The 20,109-nt window shown below is 41.5% G+C and overlaps 1 protein-coding gene across 1 annotated transcript in view; it reads left to right on the forward strand.

Annotated features, from left to right (window-relative positions):
- The window catches only part of chm (CHM Rab escort protein), an 85,494-nt gene extending 82,542 nt beyond the window's left edge, over positions 1–2,952 (forward strand). The window contains exons 14-15 of the mRNA XM_033030398.1: positions 281–447; positions 1,871–2,952. Coding sequence (XP_032886289.1) covers positions 281–447; positions 1,871–2,188 — 485 coding nt within the window. The 3' untranslated portion in view covers positions 2,189–2,952. The remainder of the gene's footprint in view (positions 1–280; positions 448–1,870) is intronic.
- The last annotated feature ends 17,157 nt before the right edge of the window (positions 2,953–20,109 follow it).

Below are 20,109 nucleotides of genomic sequence, written 5' to 3' on the forward strand. Positions count from 1 at the left end.
TTCCCCCGAAAGGAGAGACAGAAAGCCCTGTGTCACCCCCTCCCCCACATATAACACCACCCAATAACCAAAAGTTTAACTGAACAAGACAAAAAAAAACACAAAAAAATAAAAACAGACAGACTGCAGGCGAGCCGCAGCTGTTTCACAGCGCCGCCACTTCCGGACATTTTCTCTCATCTGGCAAATACTTTTTGATATTCAGTACTTTTGTGTTTACATTCTACTTGTACATTTGAGCCCATTTAACTGAAAACATGATTTACCTTTTTTTGTGTAGATTCACACGAATGTGAAGGAGAGAAACCTAAAGTGCTGTGGGCTTTATTTTTCAACGTAAGAGATTCATCTGCAGTTGACAGAAATGCATATGAAGGCCTTCCCAGTAATGTTTACGTCTGTTCTGGACCTAGTGCTGCACTTGGATTTGAACAGTCTGTTGAACAGGTACAGTGATATAAATATATTTAAAATAAAGAACTTGCAATCTGTTTGTTCTATTTTCTGTCATGGGGTTTTAGAATTAGTTTTCTAAAGTGTTACCACAAGTATTGAGGAAATGACTAATAGCAGTGAGTTTGCATCTGTAGCAGTGAGTTTGTATTTGATTAAAGTTTGACAAATTGATTAGTCTTTTTTGTTATTGGTGAACACTGAACAGTACATGAAAAGAGCTTTGGTGTTGTTTTCCACTGTCACCCACCTAAACAAAGTCATGCATATTACATTATTCAGATTCAGATTCAGGTTCACTCTTTATTATCATTGTGCAGTGTACAGTACAGAGACAACGAAATGCAGTTAGCATCTCCCCAGAAGAGCGAACATAGAATAATGAGCAATAAATACATATACGTACATACAGTCGTAGTAGTGCAATTAATGTTCTGGAGATAACATCTCTGACAAGGTTGCACTTCCACAGTGCAGTGAAACCATTAATTTTTGTGCTAATTTCTGGTCTAAGGCTTGAACTCTTATTACTGAGCAAAACAATATTTTAAATTGTTTAAAGCCTACAAACATTGTTTCAAACCTCTTTTGGATATCAGAAATGTTTTTTAAATTGTAGAGAAACATTCTCATTACTTGTTTGCATTTGGTTTGTAAAAGTTAGTCATGTTCTTACTGCAAGATTAATTTGTTTTAGTTAGTTGCAGTGAAACTTCCAAGCTATTGACCATGATATTTGAAAATCAGTTTGGAAATCAGAAGGAACTTTTGGAATTAACAAAAATCTGTGGAGTTTTGAAATCGCACTTCAGAGTTGTGGAGTGCAATGACTTTTGGCGAAGTAAAAACAATAACTACATTTTATTTTGATGGTGGGGAAAGAAAGTGGTAAATTGTAAATTGCAGCAAATTGGGGGTTTTTGGGGGTTCTGTGGGAAACGAGAACTGACTCTGGACCTTGAACATAATGAATGAAGGGACCAGTTTGGATCCATGGTCATACATTAGATAGTTTTAAAGAACTAAAGGACGTCAAGGGGACCCCAACATATGGCTGATCATGTAATAGAAATTTGCCCTTGTAGAATTTGAAAATTGCTCTCAAAATCTGAGATGCATAAAAATCACGAAGCAAATTAAAGTAAATTTTATTTTTTTACCTTGTGTTTCTTGACGCCTTTGCACATGACTGCTCCTGGTTACAGAAAATCATGATGCAGATGGTTTTCTGGTAATGCACTCTCCCAAGGATTGCTTGTGCTCCTGTTAAGGAAATTGTCATAATATATTAAGATTTTATTTTAATTTTGATGGAATCTGTATGGGCTGAGCTAATCCTGCTGTGTAAATAGTTAAGGAATAGTGGTTTTGTTCAGCATCCATTGTTCACAATGCAATCTTGCTATTTTTTTCCCAGGCAGAAGCTATCTTTCATCAAATCTGCCCGGGGGAAGAGTTCTGTCCTGCTGCACCAAACCCTGAAGATATTATTTACGATGGTGATGGTGCAAGAACTGAAAATGCTGGCTTTGGCGCACCTTCAGAAACTCTAAATGTTGAAAGAGAGGAAAATGTAGATGCAGATACTGCAGAACATGGCCAAGATAAAAAGGAAAAAGTCAGTGAAGTATCAGCCATTAATAAAATGGACAGAGAATCTGAAACCTCTAGCCCTGACACTCAAACATTGAAAAATAGCATTAATGAAACAGAGATACCCAAAGATGCAGAATAATATATTTAGGGAAATAGATGTTCACCCCAAATAATATTGAAGCAACCAGGAAATAGAGTGCAGCCTTTACACGCAACTACATGCAAACTGTAACTTGAGTTTCAAAATCAATTAGGCAGCCTTTAAGTTACCTAACCTTTTTTTTTTTTTAAACACTCCTGACAAATATTTACCTGCTGTTACTGTTTCTTCAGTTCTCGCTTCCCTGGTAGACACCATCATACCAATTCCCAATGATGAATATTGAACTATGTTCACACTAATTGAATGCAATTTGTTGTCTTATCAGAATAAGATGAGAGGGATCAAGTGCTGTAATAAATTTGCTTAAAATGTGCCAAAATTACAAAAACAAAGCATAAAATCTAAGCTGTGGCTTGCCTTTCTGGAACACTTGTAATGATACGACTGTCCCCAAAAAAAATTGTCCTACCCTTTCGTGATAAATGGTAGAAAATATTTATTTTGACAAGAAATACACAAACCATTCAACATTCTGAAAAATTGTTTACTGGAAAAAATTAAGTGCTAATGTTATGAATATACTTTAGAAAGCAGTGGCAGGTGCAAACAATTTTCTCAGTGGAAAATCAAATGGGCCTGTAATTATATGTGATGGAACAGCAGATGTTTTGCAGATCAAGGTAATATTTTCCATGACTAATGTGTACAATATCAAAAACATATACTGTGCAATAACCTGTGAAAATCCTCCATGTTTAATGATGATGTAAACAAAAGTGATTAAAATGTTGCAAAAATCACTCCGGTGTGATATTTGTTCTTCAATGTGATTCTGATTCTGTTCCTGCAGCTGATTTAAAGAAAGGCATCTGCGTAATTTGCTATGCTGAACTGGTTAATTGAATTGTGAAGTAGTTCACACAGCTATAATGGTCAACAAAGAATGATTCCTTTGTAGAAATTGACTAAAAATTAACAATTCACTGATTATTATTATTATTATTATTATTGGCTGCTCATTTTTACTCGGCCCATTTGAAGGTCATGTGATATAGAACAAAAAATTATGCGAAGCTGTCCAATTCAACTGTTCCTGTTCATTTCCACCTTTTGCCACCAGTTGAAGAATGAGAATCTTGCATTTATGTAGTGTTTTTCATGACCTCGGCATGTCCCAAAGCACTTTACAACCAATTAAGCATTTTTGAACTGTAGCCCTTGTAATTTAAGAAACATTGTTATGCAAATGAAACTGCATCTTCTCCCTTGTGTCACTCTGCTCTGAATACACTTCCTTTATGGATACGTAATGTTCCAAATTTTTTTTCCTACGTAGCTTTTTCACAGCTGTCCTCTGCCAAGATATAAATTGTCGACGTGAACAATTCTACTTGATCATGTGCAACCCGGTGACATTCTTTAGCAATGTTGTCGGCATTGAATATGCTTGTACGTGTCATACAGCAAATTATGTTGTACATACAAGTATGCAGATTCTGTATGTCTTGCACAGATGCTGCTTGTACCTGAGAAATAGCAGCAAGTGTTTAGAGTCGGGCAAGAACGGAACTGAATATCAAAACATGGAGGGGACGGGGGACACAATTTTTTGGCGACCGCGCGTGCATGCACACACTCACGCGCTTGCGAGGCTTCGGAGGCTCAATCCAGCGCTAAATGCAGCTCAACTGCTATTCTCACTGGGTTAACTACAACCCTGTCTGGACTGACAGGATACCAGCGCTGCTCTTCTCCGCGCTGGCCATATTTCCCACAAACCCAGGTAGGTTAACCTGGCGGGGATGTCGCCTACCTCTCAAAACATGGGGGGGGACGTGTCCCCTCTGGCCCCCCGGGTTTTCCGCCCCTTGAGTCGGGCACCAAAGCATACTGTTACACCTCGATTAGGGTAGCACTACCCTGACGTGGCATTAGTTTTATTCGATTTCAACATTCTTGTTGAATTTTCTTTCTTGGGTTAAAATGTTCAAGATTACATTCCCTCATCTTCACCATGGATGTCCACTCACTCTACACCTCCATCTCCCACCAGGAGGGTCTTAAAGCTCTCCGTTTCTTCCTCGACCGCAGAACCAACCAATCCCCATCTACTGATACTCTCCTCCGCCTAGTGGAGCTGGTCCTTACCCTTAACAACCTGACTCCTCCCATTTCCTCCAAATACAAGGCATAGCTATGGGCACGCGCATGGGCCCAAGCTATGCCTGCCTCTTTGTAGGGTACGTCGAACAATCTTTGTTCGAGGAGTACCCTATCCCTAAACTCTACCTCCGCTACATGGACGACTGCATTGGTGCTATCCCCTGCACCCACACACAACTCACTGACCATCCATTTCACCACTAACTTCCATCCGTCACGCAAATACACCTGGGCCATTTCCGACATTTCCCTACCATTTCTAGACCTCACTATCTCCATCGCAGGTGATAGACTACTAACTAACATCCACTATAAACCCACTGACTCCCATGGCTATCTGGACTACACTTCTCCATCTCCTACTCCCAATTCCTCAGTCTATGCCGCATCTACACCCAGGATGAGGTGTTCCACACCGGGGCACCGGAGCTGTCCTCATTCTTCAGGGAACGAGGGTTCCCCTCTTCTACCATAGATGAGGCTCTCACCAGGGTCTCTTCTATACCCTGTAACTCTGCTCTCACTACCCTTCCCCCCCCACTCGTAACAAGGGCAGAGTCACCCTTGTCCTCACCTTCCACCCTATCAGCCGTCACATACAACAAATAATCCTCTGACATTTTCGCCACCTCCAACAAGATCCCACCACTGGCCACATCTTCCCACCTCCTCCTGTCTGCTTTCCACAGAGACTGCTCCCTCCATAACTCCCTGGTCAATTCGTCCCTTCCCACCCAAACCACCCCCTCTCCTGGCACTTTCCCTTGCAACCGCAGGAAATGCTACACTTGTCGCTTTACCTCCCCCCTTGACTACATTCAAGGACCCAAGCAGTCTTTCCAGGTGCGGCAGAGGTTCACCTGCACCTCCACCAACCTCATCTATTGCATCCGCTGCTTTAGGTGTCAGCTGCTCTACATCGGTGAGACCAAGCGTAGGCTTGGCGAACACTTCGCCCAACACCTCGGCTCGATTCGCATTAACCTACCTGATCTCCCGGTGGCTAAGCACTTCAACTCTCCCTCCCATTCCGAATCCGACCTTTCTGCCCTGGGCCTCCTCCATGGCCAGAGTGAGGACCACCGTAAATTGGAGGAGCAGCACCTCATATTTCGCTTGGGCAGTTTACACCCCAGCGGTATGAACATTGACTTCACTGATTTCAGGTAGTCCCTACTTTCTCCTCCCCTTCTCAGCTCTCCCTCAACCCACTGTCTCCGCATCTTCTTTTCTTCTTCCTGCTCCTCCCCCACCCTCTCTTCAGCATGAAAAAGAGTCTCAACCCGAAACGTTGCCTATTTACTATTTGCTCCGTAGATGCTGCCTCACCTGCTCAGTCTCTCCAGCATTTTTGTCTACCTTCGATTTTCCAGCATCTGCAGTTCCTTCTTAAAGATTACAAAGTTGTTTTTTTATGACCAACCATTAGTTGAAAATATTTTGCATGAATCGAGGGTCTGTAATGACATCTGATGGAACGTTATTTTAAGCACATTATACCCATATCTACATGAAAATTTTATCAAACATAATTAGCCACCAGAGATTGCAACTAAATCTTAACATTTTGGGTTGTTAAGCAATTTGTTCCCCCTAAAGATTTTAAATCAATCAATTTACTACAATATTTAAATCAATTTAATTTTTTTTAAAGATTTAAATGCGAAGTTCGCCAGGATTTTGTCAATGAAATCTGTGTGCACAACCTAACAAACTTGTGAATCATCGACGACTAGAACCCGTTGAACACAGACACTCAGCAACACAGCCCTTTCTGTATATCGAGGAAATGACCGTGGGTTTCTGAAATCTCTATCCTATGTCCAATGGTACTTTTGTCACATGTACTTGGGTACCGTGAAATTCTTTGCATATAATTCAGTGACAATCTTGTTATACATTAGGCACAATCATACTTTAGTACAAGGGTAATATAGTAGATCACACTGAGGTAGTACACAAGTCACTTTGTTTCCTGCACCATCTTGTACACTCCACCTCTGAAATATATTAAGGGTAGGATCTCTTTGTATTATCTTATCTTCCTGCATTCTTGCGTACCATTTTGCCCTCCTGATTTCCCTTTTAAGTGTACTTATTATACACCTTTCTGTATTCTTCACTTGAACCCAGCTGCCTACACCCAACATACTCCTTGACCAGAGCCTCTATCTCTTGACATTCAGGATTTCCTACTCCTGCCAGCCTTGCCTTCGCCATTTACTAATGGGAATGTGCTGGCCCAGAACTCAATCTCATTTTTAATAGCCTCCCACTTGCCAGATCGCTTATTATCTATAAACAGCTTCCTTCGCTTAACTTTTGGAAATTCCTGTCCTTTGAAAGTTCCTGGAAAAGGATAGGTATGGTCTAAATCACCTGTTGTCACTGCCAGAGAGATTTATTAAAGTTCTTTATAATTTGTTTTTTACGGCAATGTGCTATATTTAAATAGTGTTGTCAAAGTCTTCAATTTTTCTGATCTTTCCTTGCACGATTTCAAAAGTGTTTGCATGGAGATGCCCATCATCAATGTAAAAATTCCACCACTTAAAATTCATTTGTGTAGGAAGGAACTGCAGATGCTGGTTTAAACCGAAGATAGACACAAAATGCCAGAGTAACTCAGCGGGTCAGGCAGCATCTCTGGAGAGGAGGAATGGGTGACATTTTGGGTCGAGCCCCTTTCTTCAGACCTCCTTCATTTGTTTGAGATGTTGAAAGCCGTAAATGCCACAAATATAACATGGTTTGTTAACTTCAAGATCGAGATAGAAATCAACAGAAAATTATATTGACTGAAAAAAGGCCAGGTTTCTCTTCTATTTTGAAGATTGCTAACAAACACATTTAAAATTCTTGAAGTGTTTCCAAAAAAAATCATACAGTAGTAGAGGTTACATTCCTGCATTAGTAATTATTTAGAAGATGACCAGCTTTGAAGTTGATTCCAAGACTCGTATGCACTAAACATCTTGTGGATCAGTCCTTGCATCTGATTCAACATTGCAATTGAAAATCATTGTGATCAGTATTACTCATAAACAATAGGCATTTTAGAAACTTTAAATACTTGTGTCCAGTTCCGGCTTCAATGTGTTCAAGAGCATTGCTGGATTGCTTTATTTAAACAGTCTTGAGTGTGATTTTTGCTTTGCAGTTCTGTTTAGAAACTGGGAAACTGTTTAGAATTATTTGACGTCTATCTGACTTTTATGCATTAGTTTAATTGTATAGGTACAGAACACGGAAAATCTAGAGTGTCTTTTTAGCGGGGCAAACATATTTTAGCAGAATTTAAAGTAATACATCCATTTTGATTTCCAGATAATTTTTGTAGATCCTAGAATGTTGAGTGTTTGAATGGAAATTTGTAAGCAATTTTGTTCTTGTACAATATATGGAGATGTGCACACGATTCCTTTTTACCAGATAAATTTCCTCCAACTCACCGAATCCTAAAAATAGATGTAAATGTATTAGTTTGCATAGTATATTGGAGCGCCGGTGTAAACTCACCGATACAACAGTTGGTTGATTGAGTTTAAAGCCATAATAACAATTTATAAATCCAAGCAGTAGCAGTTGATGTCAAGAGTGTTTTATTGTCACATGTCCCAGATAGAACAATGGAATTCTTATTTGCTGCAGCACAACAGAATATGTAAACATAGTACAGAAACGAGAGAGGAAAAAGTTCAGTGTGTGTGTGTATATATACACATGGACCCATACTCAAAAAACAAACAATTATAGTGCAATAATAATAATAGTCTGTTGTAGTTCAGAGCTTATTTGTTGTCGTATTTAATAGCCTGATGGCTGAAGGGAAGACGCTGTTCCTGAACCTGGATGTTACATTATTCCGGCTCCTGTACCTTCTTCCTGGTGGCAGTGGTGAAATGACTGTGTGGCCAGGATGATATGGGTCTCTGATGATGTTCGCTGCCTTTTAAGGCAGCGACTCCGATAAATCCCTTTGATGGTGGGTATGTCAGAGCCGGTGATGTACTCGACATTGGTCATAACTTTTTGCAGTCTTTTCCGCTCCTGGACGTTCAAGTTGCTGAACCAGGCCACGATGCAACCAGTCAGTATGCTCTCTAGTGTGCACCTCAAGCAGTTCAGGAGAATCCTCTTTGACATACCGAATCACCGTAATCTTCCCAGGAAGTAGAGGCGCTGATGTGCTTTCTTTATAATTGCATCAGTGTGCTGGGTCCAGGAAAGATCTTCGGAAATATGCACGCCCAGGAATTTGAAGTTTTTGACTCTCTTCACCATTGTTCTATTGATATAAGCAGGATTGTGGGTCCTCATCCTTCCTCTTCCAAAGTACACAATCAGTTCCTTGGTTTTACAGATATTGAGAGCCAGGTTCTTCTTGCGTATGGCGTGCACAGCCTAAAGTTGTAGGACAACTTGAGAGCCAGGTTGTTGTGCTGGCACCATTTGGTCAATTGGTCGATCACACTTTTATATTCTGACTCATCATCATCTGTAATTCGTCCAACAACGGTGGTGTCGTTGGCAAACTTGATGATGAAGTTCGCACTATGTCCATCTACACTGTCATGCATATAGAGTGAGTAGAGCAGGGGGCTCTGCACGCAGCCTTGAGGTGCTCCTGTACTGCTTGTTACTGAGGGTGAAGTATTTCCGCCACATGTGAATGGATGGTATTTTGAAAAAATATAGATGTTTAGCAGTGATAAATGTAATATTATAATTGGAATAATTTAATTGTAATATGGGAATGTTTGGCCAAGGTCCTGAATGAAAAATTGATAGGTGAATGTTGCTTGTTGGTGTGTCCAGGTATGCCTGATGCTATTGAGTAAAAATGACGCCCCACAGGTTCCTATTAAATCTTTCCCCTCTCACCTTAAGCCTATGTCCTCTGGTTCTTGATTCCTCTAACCTGGGTAAAAGACCCTGTGCATTCACCCTATCTATTCCCTCATGGTTTTATACATCTTTGTAGGATCTCTCCTGCAGGAGTAAAGCCTGAGCTTGCCCAATGTCCCCAATAGCTCAGGCCCTCAAGTTCTGGCAATATCCTCATAAGCTTCGCTGCACTCATTCTACTGAGAAAACAAAAACTGAGGACTGACTGGATTCATAGAAAAGCTGAAATTTGACCAAATGAAATGCTGTATAACAATACAAATTCAGTTTGTATTAAGATAAAATTCAAATAGCTTTTTTAAAAACTGATACAAAACAGTGCAAGAAAAACACCGCAGTTTGGTAGACAACTATAGTTAAAAAATAAATCCTGTTAATTGTATTTTATTTATTTTTCATCACTATCTTCATTCTCAAATGTATTTAGAAATTCTATTTGAATGTTGTTAATTAATAAACAAAGAAATTGCATAAAACCAAATCATGTCAAGAGAAGAGCATTCAACAAATCTTGGCAGTGTGGATTGATTAGCATTGTGATAAACCGCAGGCATGGGTATAATGTTGCCTGATGTATCATCAACTTTAATGCAGTCCATCTTCCTCACTTTGTTCCATAATTCTGGTTTGGATATTTTGATAGAAATTGGATAGCAATTTTCAGCAATAATTTCTGAACAATTGTAATTCTCTGGCGTCGTGAAACTTTGGGTTAAGTAAGTTATACCATGTTGACTCTAAGCCATGTAGAAGGATTGACATAGTGTTACAGTAAAGTATTGACTGTTGGTAAATGGAAACTTATGAACAACATTATCTCGGATGACATGAAATTTTGAAAGCATATCATTTAAATAGTTCCTCATACCTCATATTGTATATCAATATACTGTAATTTATATTCTATTGCATCATGGTTTGCAACAGTACAATATCACCTGCTGTTGTATCTATTATTAAACCACCACGGAGTACGTAATAATATTGTAAGATATAATGTTACAAATTTTCGCAAATTGTAAAGCTATCAGATACTAACAATTTAAATTAACGTGCTATTCTAATTTAAAAAAAAGTAAAACAACTACAATATTTTAAGCTAAATCACATTTTAAATCTATGATATTGAATAGGGCAATAAATTTATAAAGACTAAGATTATTAGACATCCATAAAAAATGTCAGAAGTATCTGAAGTTAATGTAATTGAGAGGAACATTAGTCATTAAATCATTTTAACATTCGGGAACAATTTTATGCTGAGTATGCAAAAGTTTTTTTGTTTTTTTTTTGAAAGTCAATTATCTTGATATTCATCCCTAATGTAGTACATAACTTTTTTAACGGAATTACTTCCGTCAACTATTTTTTTTCTATCTAATCCTTCCCATTGATCATTCTCTATTAAAAGCAAATGTAGTTATCTTGATTGACAAGGGCTCTAAGTGCTGTAATAGAACATAATTAACCCCTATAATATAGGAAGGCATGAGATGACGAGCATAAACACACAGTGGCATTACTGAATAGCTTTGGATTTTGGTTGGTAAATATTGCGGGGGAATTACTGACACTATTTTATTCAAGGTTCAATTAGAAGCGACCATTCTGACCACTAAGTCTGTGCCAGCTTGAATAGCATTTCCATCAGTTCCATCAACCTGCTCTTTCCCCATTGCCCTGCAAATTAACCAATTTCCTGTACATAGGCCATAATTGACTCCAGTGCCCTTCCTACATTGAATTTGAGACAGTTACAAATTTCCCTTGTGGCTGCCACACACTCCCCATCTCCTTGTATCCTCCAGCCCTTGAACCATCTACATTAAGGCACATGTTTATATTAATCGTGGTATTCATATGTTAATTGATCATGGAAGTAGAATTAGGCCATTTGGCCCATCGAATCTACTCCATTCAATCTGGGCTGATTTATCTTTCCTTGAAACCCATTCCCTGCCTTCTCCCCGTAACCTTGAATAAACTTACTATTCAAGAATCTCAATCTCTGCTTTAAAAAATACCCAATGACTTGGCCTCCAGAGCCATCTGTGGTAATGATTTCCACAGGTTCATCACTGTCAGACTAAAGATATTCCTCCTCATCTCCTTTCTAAAGATGCAGCCTTTTATTCTGAGACTGTGCCATCTGGTCCTAGACTAGTGGAAACGTTCCACATCCACTACGTTGTAACTTAATGGCCCTTAGATTGTACCACCTCAACTACTTCCATTGGCAGACTGCTCCCATACACCTCCAATCCACCAACTCTGTGTAACAATATTGCCCTTTAGGTTTCTTATTAGTTTTTCTCCTCTCATGTTAAACCTATGCCCTCTAGTTTGGGATTCTCCTACCCTGGAAAAAACTCTGCATTTTCCCAATCTAAGCCCCGTATGATTTTTTGCCCATGTATAAGGTCACCCTTTCCGCCTCCTGCACTCCAAGGAATACGTCCTAGCTTCTCCCTGTTCCGTCCTTGAGACCTGACAGCATCCTTGTAAATCTTTGCGCTCTTTCTTGCTTAATGCCGTCTTTTGTATTTGCAGCGTGTCCAAATCTGAACACTATACTCCATGTGCGGCCTCACCAACGCCTTATACAACTGTAATATAGTGTAGACACAAAATGCTGGAGTAACTTAGCGGGATAGGCAGCATCGCTGGAGAAAAGGAATGGGTGACGTTTCGGGTCAAGACCCTTCAGTAACATAATGTCCCAGTTTCTAAACTTAATTCCCTGACTGATGAAGGCCAACGTGCCAAAATCTGCCTTCACCATCCTATCTACTTGTGATGCCACTTTCAGGGAACTATGACTTGTACATCTAGATTGCACTGTTCTATCATGCTCTCCTACCTTTCACTGCAAACATCCTGTCCTGATTTGACTTACCCAAATGCAACATCTCTCATTTACCTTCCTTTGCATTTTCTCGGTCCACTTACTCAGCTGATTAAGAACCTGACATAGTTTGGGGTAACCATCTTTACTGATTACAATACCACCCATTATAATAAATTCTGCAAACTTACTAATAATGCCTTGGACATTCTCATTCAAATCGTTGATTATAGATGACAAATAACAGTGGGTTCAGCATAGATCCCTGAGGCACACTACTAATCACAGTGCGAAAAACAGCCTTTCACCACCACCTGCTTCCCACCATGAAGCCAGTTCATAATCCTGTTTGCTAGTTCTCTCTGGATTTCATGCTACCTCGCCTTCCAGAGCACCCTATCCTGCTTCACCTTGTCAAAGACCTTGCTAAAGTCCATATAGACTATGTCTATAATCCTTCCCCCATCAACCTTGATTATTTACAAATTTGATACATTTATTTTAAGTCGCATCAATATGCACAAAACTATGCCGACTATATCCCAAATCAACCTCTGTCTTTTCAAATGCATGTATATCATACCTCTGAATCTTCTACACTAATTAGGAGTCATTCTTCAGTTTTCCAGCTCACCCCTGTCTAATAATAATTTGTATCTCATGGCTAGGGCTCGTGCAATCCCTTCTCCAGCTTCTCTCGGTCCTTGGATGTAAATTATCATGCCCAAGTGATTTATCTAAATACATATGCTTTGGGACATTCTACATCTCCTCGACTGTAATACCGACTACCCTCCACATCACCATCAACATTCCCAAGTTCCCTAATCTTCATGTCTGTCTCTGAGAATAAAACAGGAAACATTCATTGAGGACCTTGCCCATCTCCTCCCTCACTGACACTTCAGTCAGTTGCCCCTGCTCTGTTTCCTAAGAGTAGATCAAGCTTTACCCTCTCGCTTGTAGAGCCCTCTATATAATGCATGGGAAAACTTTCCTGAACACTTGACACGTTCAACCCCATCTGAGCCCTCGATACTATGGCAGTCCCAGTCTATATAAGGAAAGTTTAAGCCCCCTACCATGATCGCCCTATTAATCTTGCAGCTGCCTACAATCTCCCAGCATATTTGTTTCCCTATTTCCTGTTGATAATTTGAAAACCTGTAGTACATTCCCAGCAAGGTGATCATCCCTTTTCACTTTTCAGCTCCTCTTCTATAGCCTCACTGGACCATTCCACAATAATGTCATCTTGGACTACTGCAGGAACATTTTAATCAATAAAACAAATCCTCCTCCTCCCTAAACCCCACCATTTTCTCACGTGTAACACCTGTATCCTGGAACATTAAGCTGCAGACCTGCCCTCCTAGAGCCGAGATTGTGTAATGGCTATAAACTCCCAGTCACACATATCTATCCGTGCCTTGAGTTCATCCACCTTGCCAGTAGGGTCTCTTAAATTTAAACAAATGCAATTTAATTCAACAGTATTTCTATGCTGCCTAAAGTGCTCCATCCTACCCTGTCTACGGAACTTGCTGTCATTACCTTCTGACTCGACTCGCGGCCTTTGAGCTGCCTCACAACAGTATTGGCTGTTGCCTCCATGCTAATATAGTTTAAACCCTTCCTAGTAGCACTAGCCAACCTGCCTTCCAGGATATTGTCCCCCCTACACTTCATGAGCACCCACCTCTCTTGCATACATCAGCTCTGCCCCAGTTGAGATCCCAATGGCGCAAAAATCTGAATCCTTGCCCTCTGCACCAACGCCTTAGCCATGCATTCATCTGTCTTAACTTCCTTTTCCTACCTTCACTGGCATGTGGTGCTCAAAGTAATCCAGAGATAACTGCCTTGCATGTTCTTCAGAACTGTCACTTAATATATAGATTGTTTGAACTTTCTACCAAACTGTATCACATCGCACCTCTCTCTATTAAAGTGTCCCCGCCGCTGATCTGTCCATTCAAAGCCTTTCTGTGAGTTGTCATGCGCTGCAATCGACCCTATGTTATCCAGGATAATGGAGAGGTGCACCCCCATGGATAATTCAAATATGTGCATAGTGTCAAAAGGCATCAAGCAGATTACACAGTACTTCTAGTCAAGTCAAGAGAGTTTATTGTCATGTGTCCCAGATAGGACAATGAAACTCTTGCTTTGCTGCAGCACAACAGAATATTGTAGGCATAAATACAGAAAGATCAGTGTGTCCATATACCACAGCATATGTATATATACACACATAAATAAACAGATAAAGCGCTAGAGGCTGTTATACTTCAGCGTTTGTTTGAAGTTGTGTTTAATAGTCTGATGGCTGTGGGGAAGTAGCTGTTCCTGAACCAGGATGTTGCAGATTTCAGGCTCCCGTACCTTCTACCTGATGACAGCGGAGAGATGAGTGTGTGGCCAGGATGGTGTGGGTCCTTGATGATGTTGGCAACCTTTTTGAGGCAGTGACTGCAATAGATCCCCTCGATGGTAGGGAGGTCAGAGCCGATGATGGACTGGGCAGTGTTTACAACTTTTTGCAGTCTTTTCTGTTCCCGGACACTCAAGTTGCCGAACCGAGCCACGATGCAACCGGTTGGCATGCTCTCTACTGTGTACCTGTAGAAGTTCGACAGAGTCCTCCTGGTTCAAATATTTAGTCTTTGTGAGTTGTTTTACTGTGGCACCTGAACCTCTCAAGCATACTTAAGTCTGAAGAACGGTCTCGACCCGAAACGTCGCCTATTTCCTTCACTTCATAGATGCTGCCTGACCCGCTGAGTTTCTCCAGCATTTTTGTCTACCCTCTCAAGCACACAGTTTCTTTTCATTGGTCAGAATCACAGGTTTCCATCAGCAGACAAGTGCAGTCCAGTATGACTCACTTGAATACAATACTGTGTAAATAAGCTTGAAAGGGTTAATCACTAATGTACTCTTCCTGTATTCTTAACCAGCAAATGCATTTACTGTATGACTGCAGTTATATTCCTACTGGCCTCTCTGGAGACAGGCTTTTAAGGCTGATAGCATGAGCTTTTTAAACTGACAGCTTGGGCCTTTGAAACCCTTAACCTGTAAGATGGTAAATCAACTGCGAGTTAAATGAGCACCCACAGCACTACCCTCGTGACTGTTTAACACATTTCTGAGTTTCGTAATATTTGCAAATTCTGAATATTGCTTTGGTACACGCATGTCTTCCATCATTGATGTATCCGAAATGCAGCGCTGGCTCCTGATGAACAATATTATTTTACCATTCTTTGCCCAAAAAATACGTGTATATATATCTATTGCTCATTATTCTATGTTCGCTCTTCTGGGTGAGATGCTAACTGCATTTCGTTGTCTCTGTACTGTACACTGCACAATGACAATAAAGTTTGAATCTGAATCTGAAAATAACCCCTTTTTTCTGCCCATTAGCTCATTTCCTATTGAAGTTACCAAGATGCTTTAATTCAATATTTCTAACCAGCCCTTAGCAACTTTAGATAAAGTCTTATTATGTGGGTGATATCTACTGTAATTCCTCCAATTCTGTTTGCGGACTTCACAAAACAATGCCTTGGTTAATTAAAAAAAATAACAGAATATTTTAGTGCTAGGGAAACAAATTATAGAAGCTTAAATTGTAAACAAACTGCAGGGGAACTTGGCAGGTCATGCAACATCTGTGGGGGGAAACGGACAGATGGTGTTTTGGACTCAGCTGAAGAAAGGTCTAAACCTGAAATGGCAATTCTCCATTTCCCCCTACACATGCTACATGTTGTATTCCTCCAGCAATTCAATAACCTGATGGCTGTAGGGAAGAAGCTGTACCTGGACGCTACAGTTTTCAGGCACCTGTATCTTCTTCCCAATGGCACGGGTGAAATGCGTGTGAGGTCAGATTATTCTATTATTATAATCAAGATTATTCCCGATGTTGGGGAAGTCCAGAACTAGGGGTCACAGTTTAAGGATAAGAGGGAAGTCATTTAGGACTGAGATGAGAAAATCATTTTTCACACAGAGAGTGGTGAATCTGTGGAATTCTCTGCCACAGACGGTAGTTGAGGCCAGTTAATTGGCTATATTTAAGGGAGTTAGATGTGGCCCTTGTGGCTAAGGGGATCAGGGGGTATGGAGAGAAGGCAGGGATGGGATACTGAGTTGGATGATCAGCCATGATCATATTGAATGGCGGTGCAGGCTCGCAGGGCCGAATGGCCTACTCCTGCACCTATTTTCTATGTTTCTATGTCGGAGTGGTGTGGGTCTCTGATGATGCTGGCTGCCTTTTTGAGGCAGCGACTCCAGTAAATCCCTTCGATGGTGGGGAGGTCAGAGCCGATGATGGACTGGGCAGTGTTCACAACTTTTTGCAGTCTTTTCTGTTCTCGGACATTCAAGTTACCGAACCAGACAATGATGCAACCAGTCAATATGCTCTCTACTGAGCACCTGTAGAAGTTCAAGAGAATCCTCTTTGACAAACCGACTCCGTAACCTTCTCAGGAAGGAGAGGCGCTGATGTGCTTTCTTTATAATTGCATCAGTGTGCTGGGACCAGGAAAGATCTTCAGAAATATGCACGCCCAGGAATTTGAAGTTTTAGACTCTCTGTGCCATCGTCCCATTGATATAAGCAGGATTGTGGGTCCTCAGCCTACCTCTTCCAAAGTCCACAATCAGTTCTTTGGTCTTACTGATATTGAGAGCCAGGTATTTGTGCTGGCACCGTTTGCTCATTCGGTCGACCTCACTTCTATACTCTGACTCATCGTCATCTGTAATTCATCCCACAACGGTGGTGTCGTCGGCGAACTTAATGATGGATTTTGCACTATGTCCGGCTACACAGTCATGAGTATAAAGTGAGTAGAGCAGGGGGCTGAGCACGCTGCCTTGAGGTGCTCCCGTACTGATTGTTAATGAAGGTGAAGTATTTCTGCCAATTCGAATAGATTGTGGTCTGTGGGTGAGGAAGTCATGGATCCAATTGCAGAGGGATGCGCAGAAACCTAGTTCCGTGAGGTTGGTAACCAGCTTTTTTTTTTTTTCTTATGTTTTTTAATCAAAAATATTTATTCAAATATTAAAATAGTATTTACAATACAATAAAACAAAACACCACCATAATACAAGACGAACAAATATGCTAAGCAACTGCTAAATAACTATATTGCAATCCTTGTCCAGGATACATTCAACCCCCCTCGGTGCCCAGCGGTCACAGAACTCCCTCAGGGTGCGTATTCCCTTTCTATCCGCACCCGGGCACGGACGTATCCCCGGAAAAGGGGCAGGCAGCCGGCTCGGGTAGAGCCCTCCACCATCTGGCGCCTTGACTCGCGGATGGCCAGCTTGGCCAGGCCCAGGAGCAACCCAACCAGGACATCTTCAGCCCTACCCTCTCCTCTACGCACAGGGTGTCCAAAGATGAGGATGGTGGGTGAAAAATGCAGCCAGAAGGCAAGGAGCAGCCCCTTTAGGTACTCAAACAGTGGCTGCAGCCTCACGCACTCCATGTACACGTGGTACACAGACTCTTCCAGCCCGCAAAAGTGGCAGGCAGCTGGCGAGTCTGTGAACCGCGAGAGAAACAGGTTGCAGGGAACACCTCGGTGCAATACCCTTCATCCCAGGTCCCCAATGTAGAGGGGCAGAATCCCTGTGTAGAGGGACCCCCACCGGGGGCCCCCCTCGCGACCGGAAGGCAACACTGACCGCCACTTGGTGTCTGGACGGTGGACCAGGGCGAGGAAGTGCAGGGTTTGGAGGAGGAGCCTGTACAGGACACGCCTCCCTGCGTCTCGGAGGGAGACGAAGGGTGTCGAGGAAAGGCGGCTCAAATTGTGTGGGACCGGCTCCCGGGATGGATTACGGCACCTGGGTCCGATGAGTACTTCCGGCTGAGCGGGGGCTTGCTCAACCACAAGTACTCCAAACGTTTGAGCCCCCCCGACACCCGGTGGGGCGGGACAAGGACCGGCTGCTCTCACGCCCGGGCCATCACCCTCCACCGGCGGAGGGGGGGGCTGGTAACCAGCTTGGAGGGGATGATGGTATTAAACGCCGAGCTATAGTCAATAAACAACAGCCTTATTGTTCAAGTGGTCCAGTGCGGAGTGGAGAGCCAGTGAGACTGCATTCTCCGTTGGCCTGTTGTGACGCTGGGTCAGGGTTCTTGGCGAGGTAGGAGTTGATGTGCACCATAACCAACCTCTCACATCACTTCATCACCACAGAAGTTAGTGCCACTGGTCGATATTCATTGAGGCACGTCAACTTACTCTTCTTGGGCACCGGTATTATTGATGTCCTCTTAAAGCAGGTGGGCACCTCAGACCTCAGTAGTGAGAGGTTGAAAATGTCCGTAAAAACTCCAGCCAGTTGATCTGCACAGGTTTTGAAAACTCGACCGGGTATGCCATCAGGTCCAGGTGCTTTCCAAGGGTTCACCCCCCTGAAGGAACCATGTATGCTTTAAAACTTGGCTGTATTAAAGATGTGTCTGCTCTTTCAAAGCTATTGCTGAAGTCTGTTTCAGTAAACACTGTCATCTGTATTTACTTCCATCAGGAAACTGATTACAACTTGAACTGGCTGCTGTTGGTAGTAGCTTTGTGACACGGTAGTGGTTCACTCAATGGCGCTTTATTGTCGCATGTACCTAGGTACAGTGAATTTTGTTTTTTTGCATACAATTTAGTAAAATCTTACTATACCTGAGTATGATCATACCCAAGGGTGTAATAATATGTTGCACATTGCCTGAGATGGACACAAAATACTGGACTAACTCAGGGGGTCAGGCAGCATCTCTAGAGAACATGGACCCGAAACATCACCTAGCCATATTCTCCGGAGGTGCTGTCTGACCAGTTGAGTTATTCCTGCATTTTATGTTTATCTTCGGTATAAACCAGCATCTGCAGTTCCTTTTTATTACATTTGTACTTTGTGTGATTTGGCTTGGGACTCCTTCGGCATAGCCATCTCTACCACATGTGATGCAGATGAAAGCTCTGCACTGCAAAGATGGAAGTTTTGTTGGTCCTTGATTTCTCTTGGTGCCTTTCTCATCCAGCTCATCCTTCGATTTCTCCTTGCCTCTCCTATAGATACAATTTTTCTTCTCGTGCAAGTGTGCAGAACTTCACCAATGTTTTTAATAAAGCCAAAGGGGAAACTGGCCCTATGCACAATTTAAGTAAATAAACTAATCTGTTCAGCATTCTTGTTTAGATTATTATTAATGCAGTACATTTATCTTGTCATTTGCTATCACTCAAGAGATGCAAATAGATACCAGATTGACTTTACTGCTTGGTTGCAAGGGACTTTACTATATTTCAATACAGAGGTCTTCATTGTATGATTGTTAAAGCAGTTTTATGTCATTTGAAATGATTAGTTTTTATGGTGGTGCTTGGAATTGTGTGAATGGATGTGTCTGTACATTTTCCCACATTCTGACAATGTTTGAAGAATTCAAAGGTTGTTACTCCTCATAACTACAGATGGGCAAACCTATGCTGTTCATATTACTATGGAACAATATCTATTAAGATTTGCAGACATACAGTTGTCTTTATACGTCTTTTATGGTTAAGAAATGAAACTTTTATTGTTATTGGCAAAAGCTTTATATTTTGTATTATAGTTCTGTTGTTGGGATTTAGATATGGAAGATGTATACTTTTTCTCATCCCAGCTTTTTTTTCATAACTTGTTGCAACTCTAAACTCCGCACTTTCACAAGACATTTGCCCTGTTTCTGTGTGTCCATGACTGTGTACCATCAAGTCACCCACTGTAGCAAAACTTCCATTGTCCCCAACAATTACCACTCAACCGCAACTTGAAAATTCGGCAGTACTCATTCCACAAGGAAAGCCTTTCTTCTATCCTGTAAAGAGGGAATAGATAAAGAGAGAAAGTTAGACATGAGGACTAAAAACAAAAGGGGATGCCAACAATTTTCTGAGATGGAAGCATTGCAGTTGTAGAAGCATTGCAGTTGCAGTTTTATGTGCAATGACAA

This window comes from Amblyraja radiata, chromosome 12 (assembly GCF_010909765.2).
Source record: "Amblyraja radiata isolate CabotCenter1 chromosome 12, sAmbRad1.1.pri, whole genome shotgun sequence".
NCBI lineage: Eukaryota > Metazoa > Chordata > Chondrichthyes > Rajiformes > Rajidae > Amblyraja > Amblyraja radiata.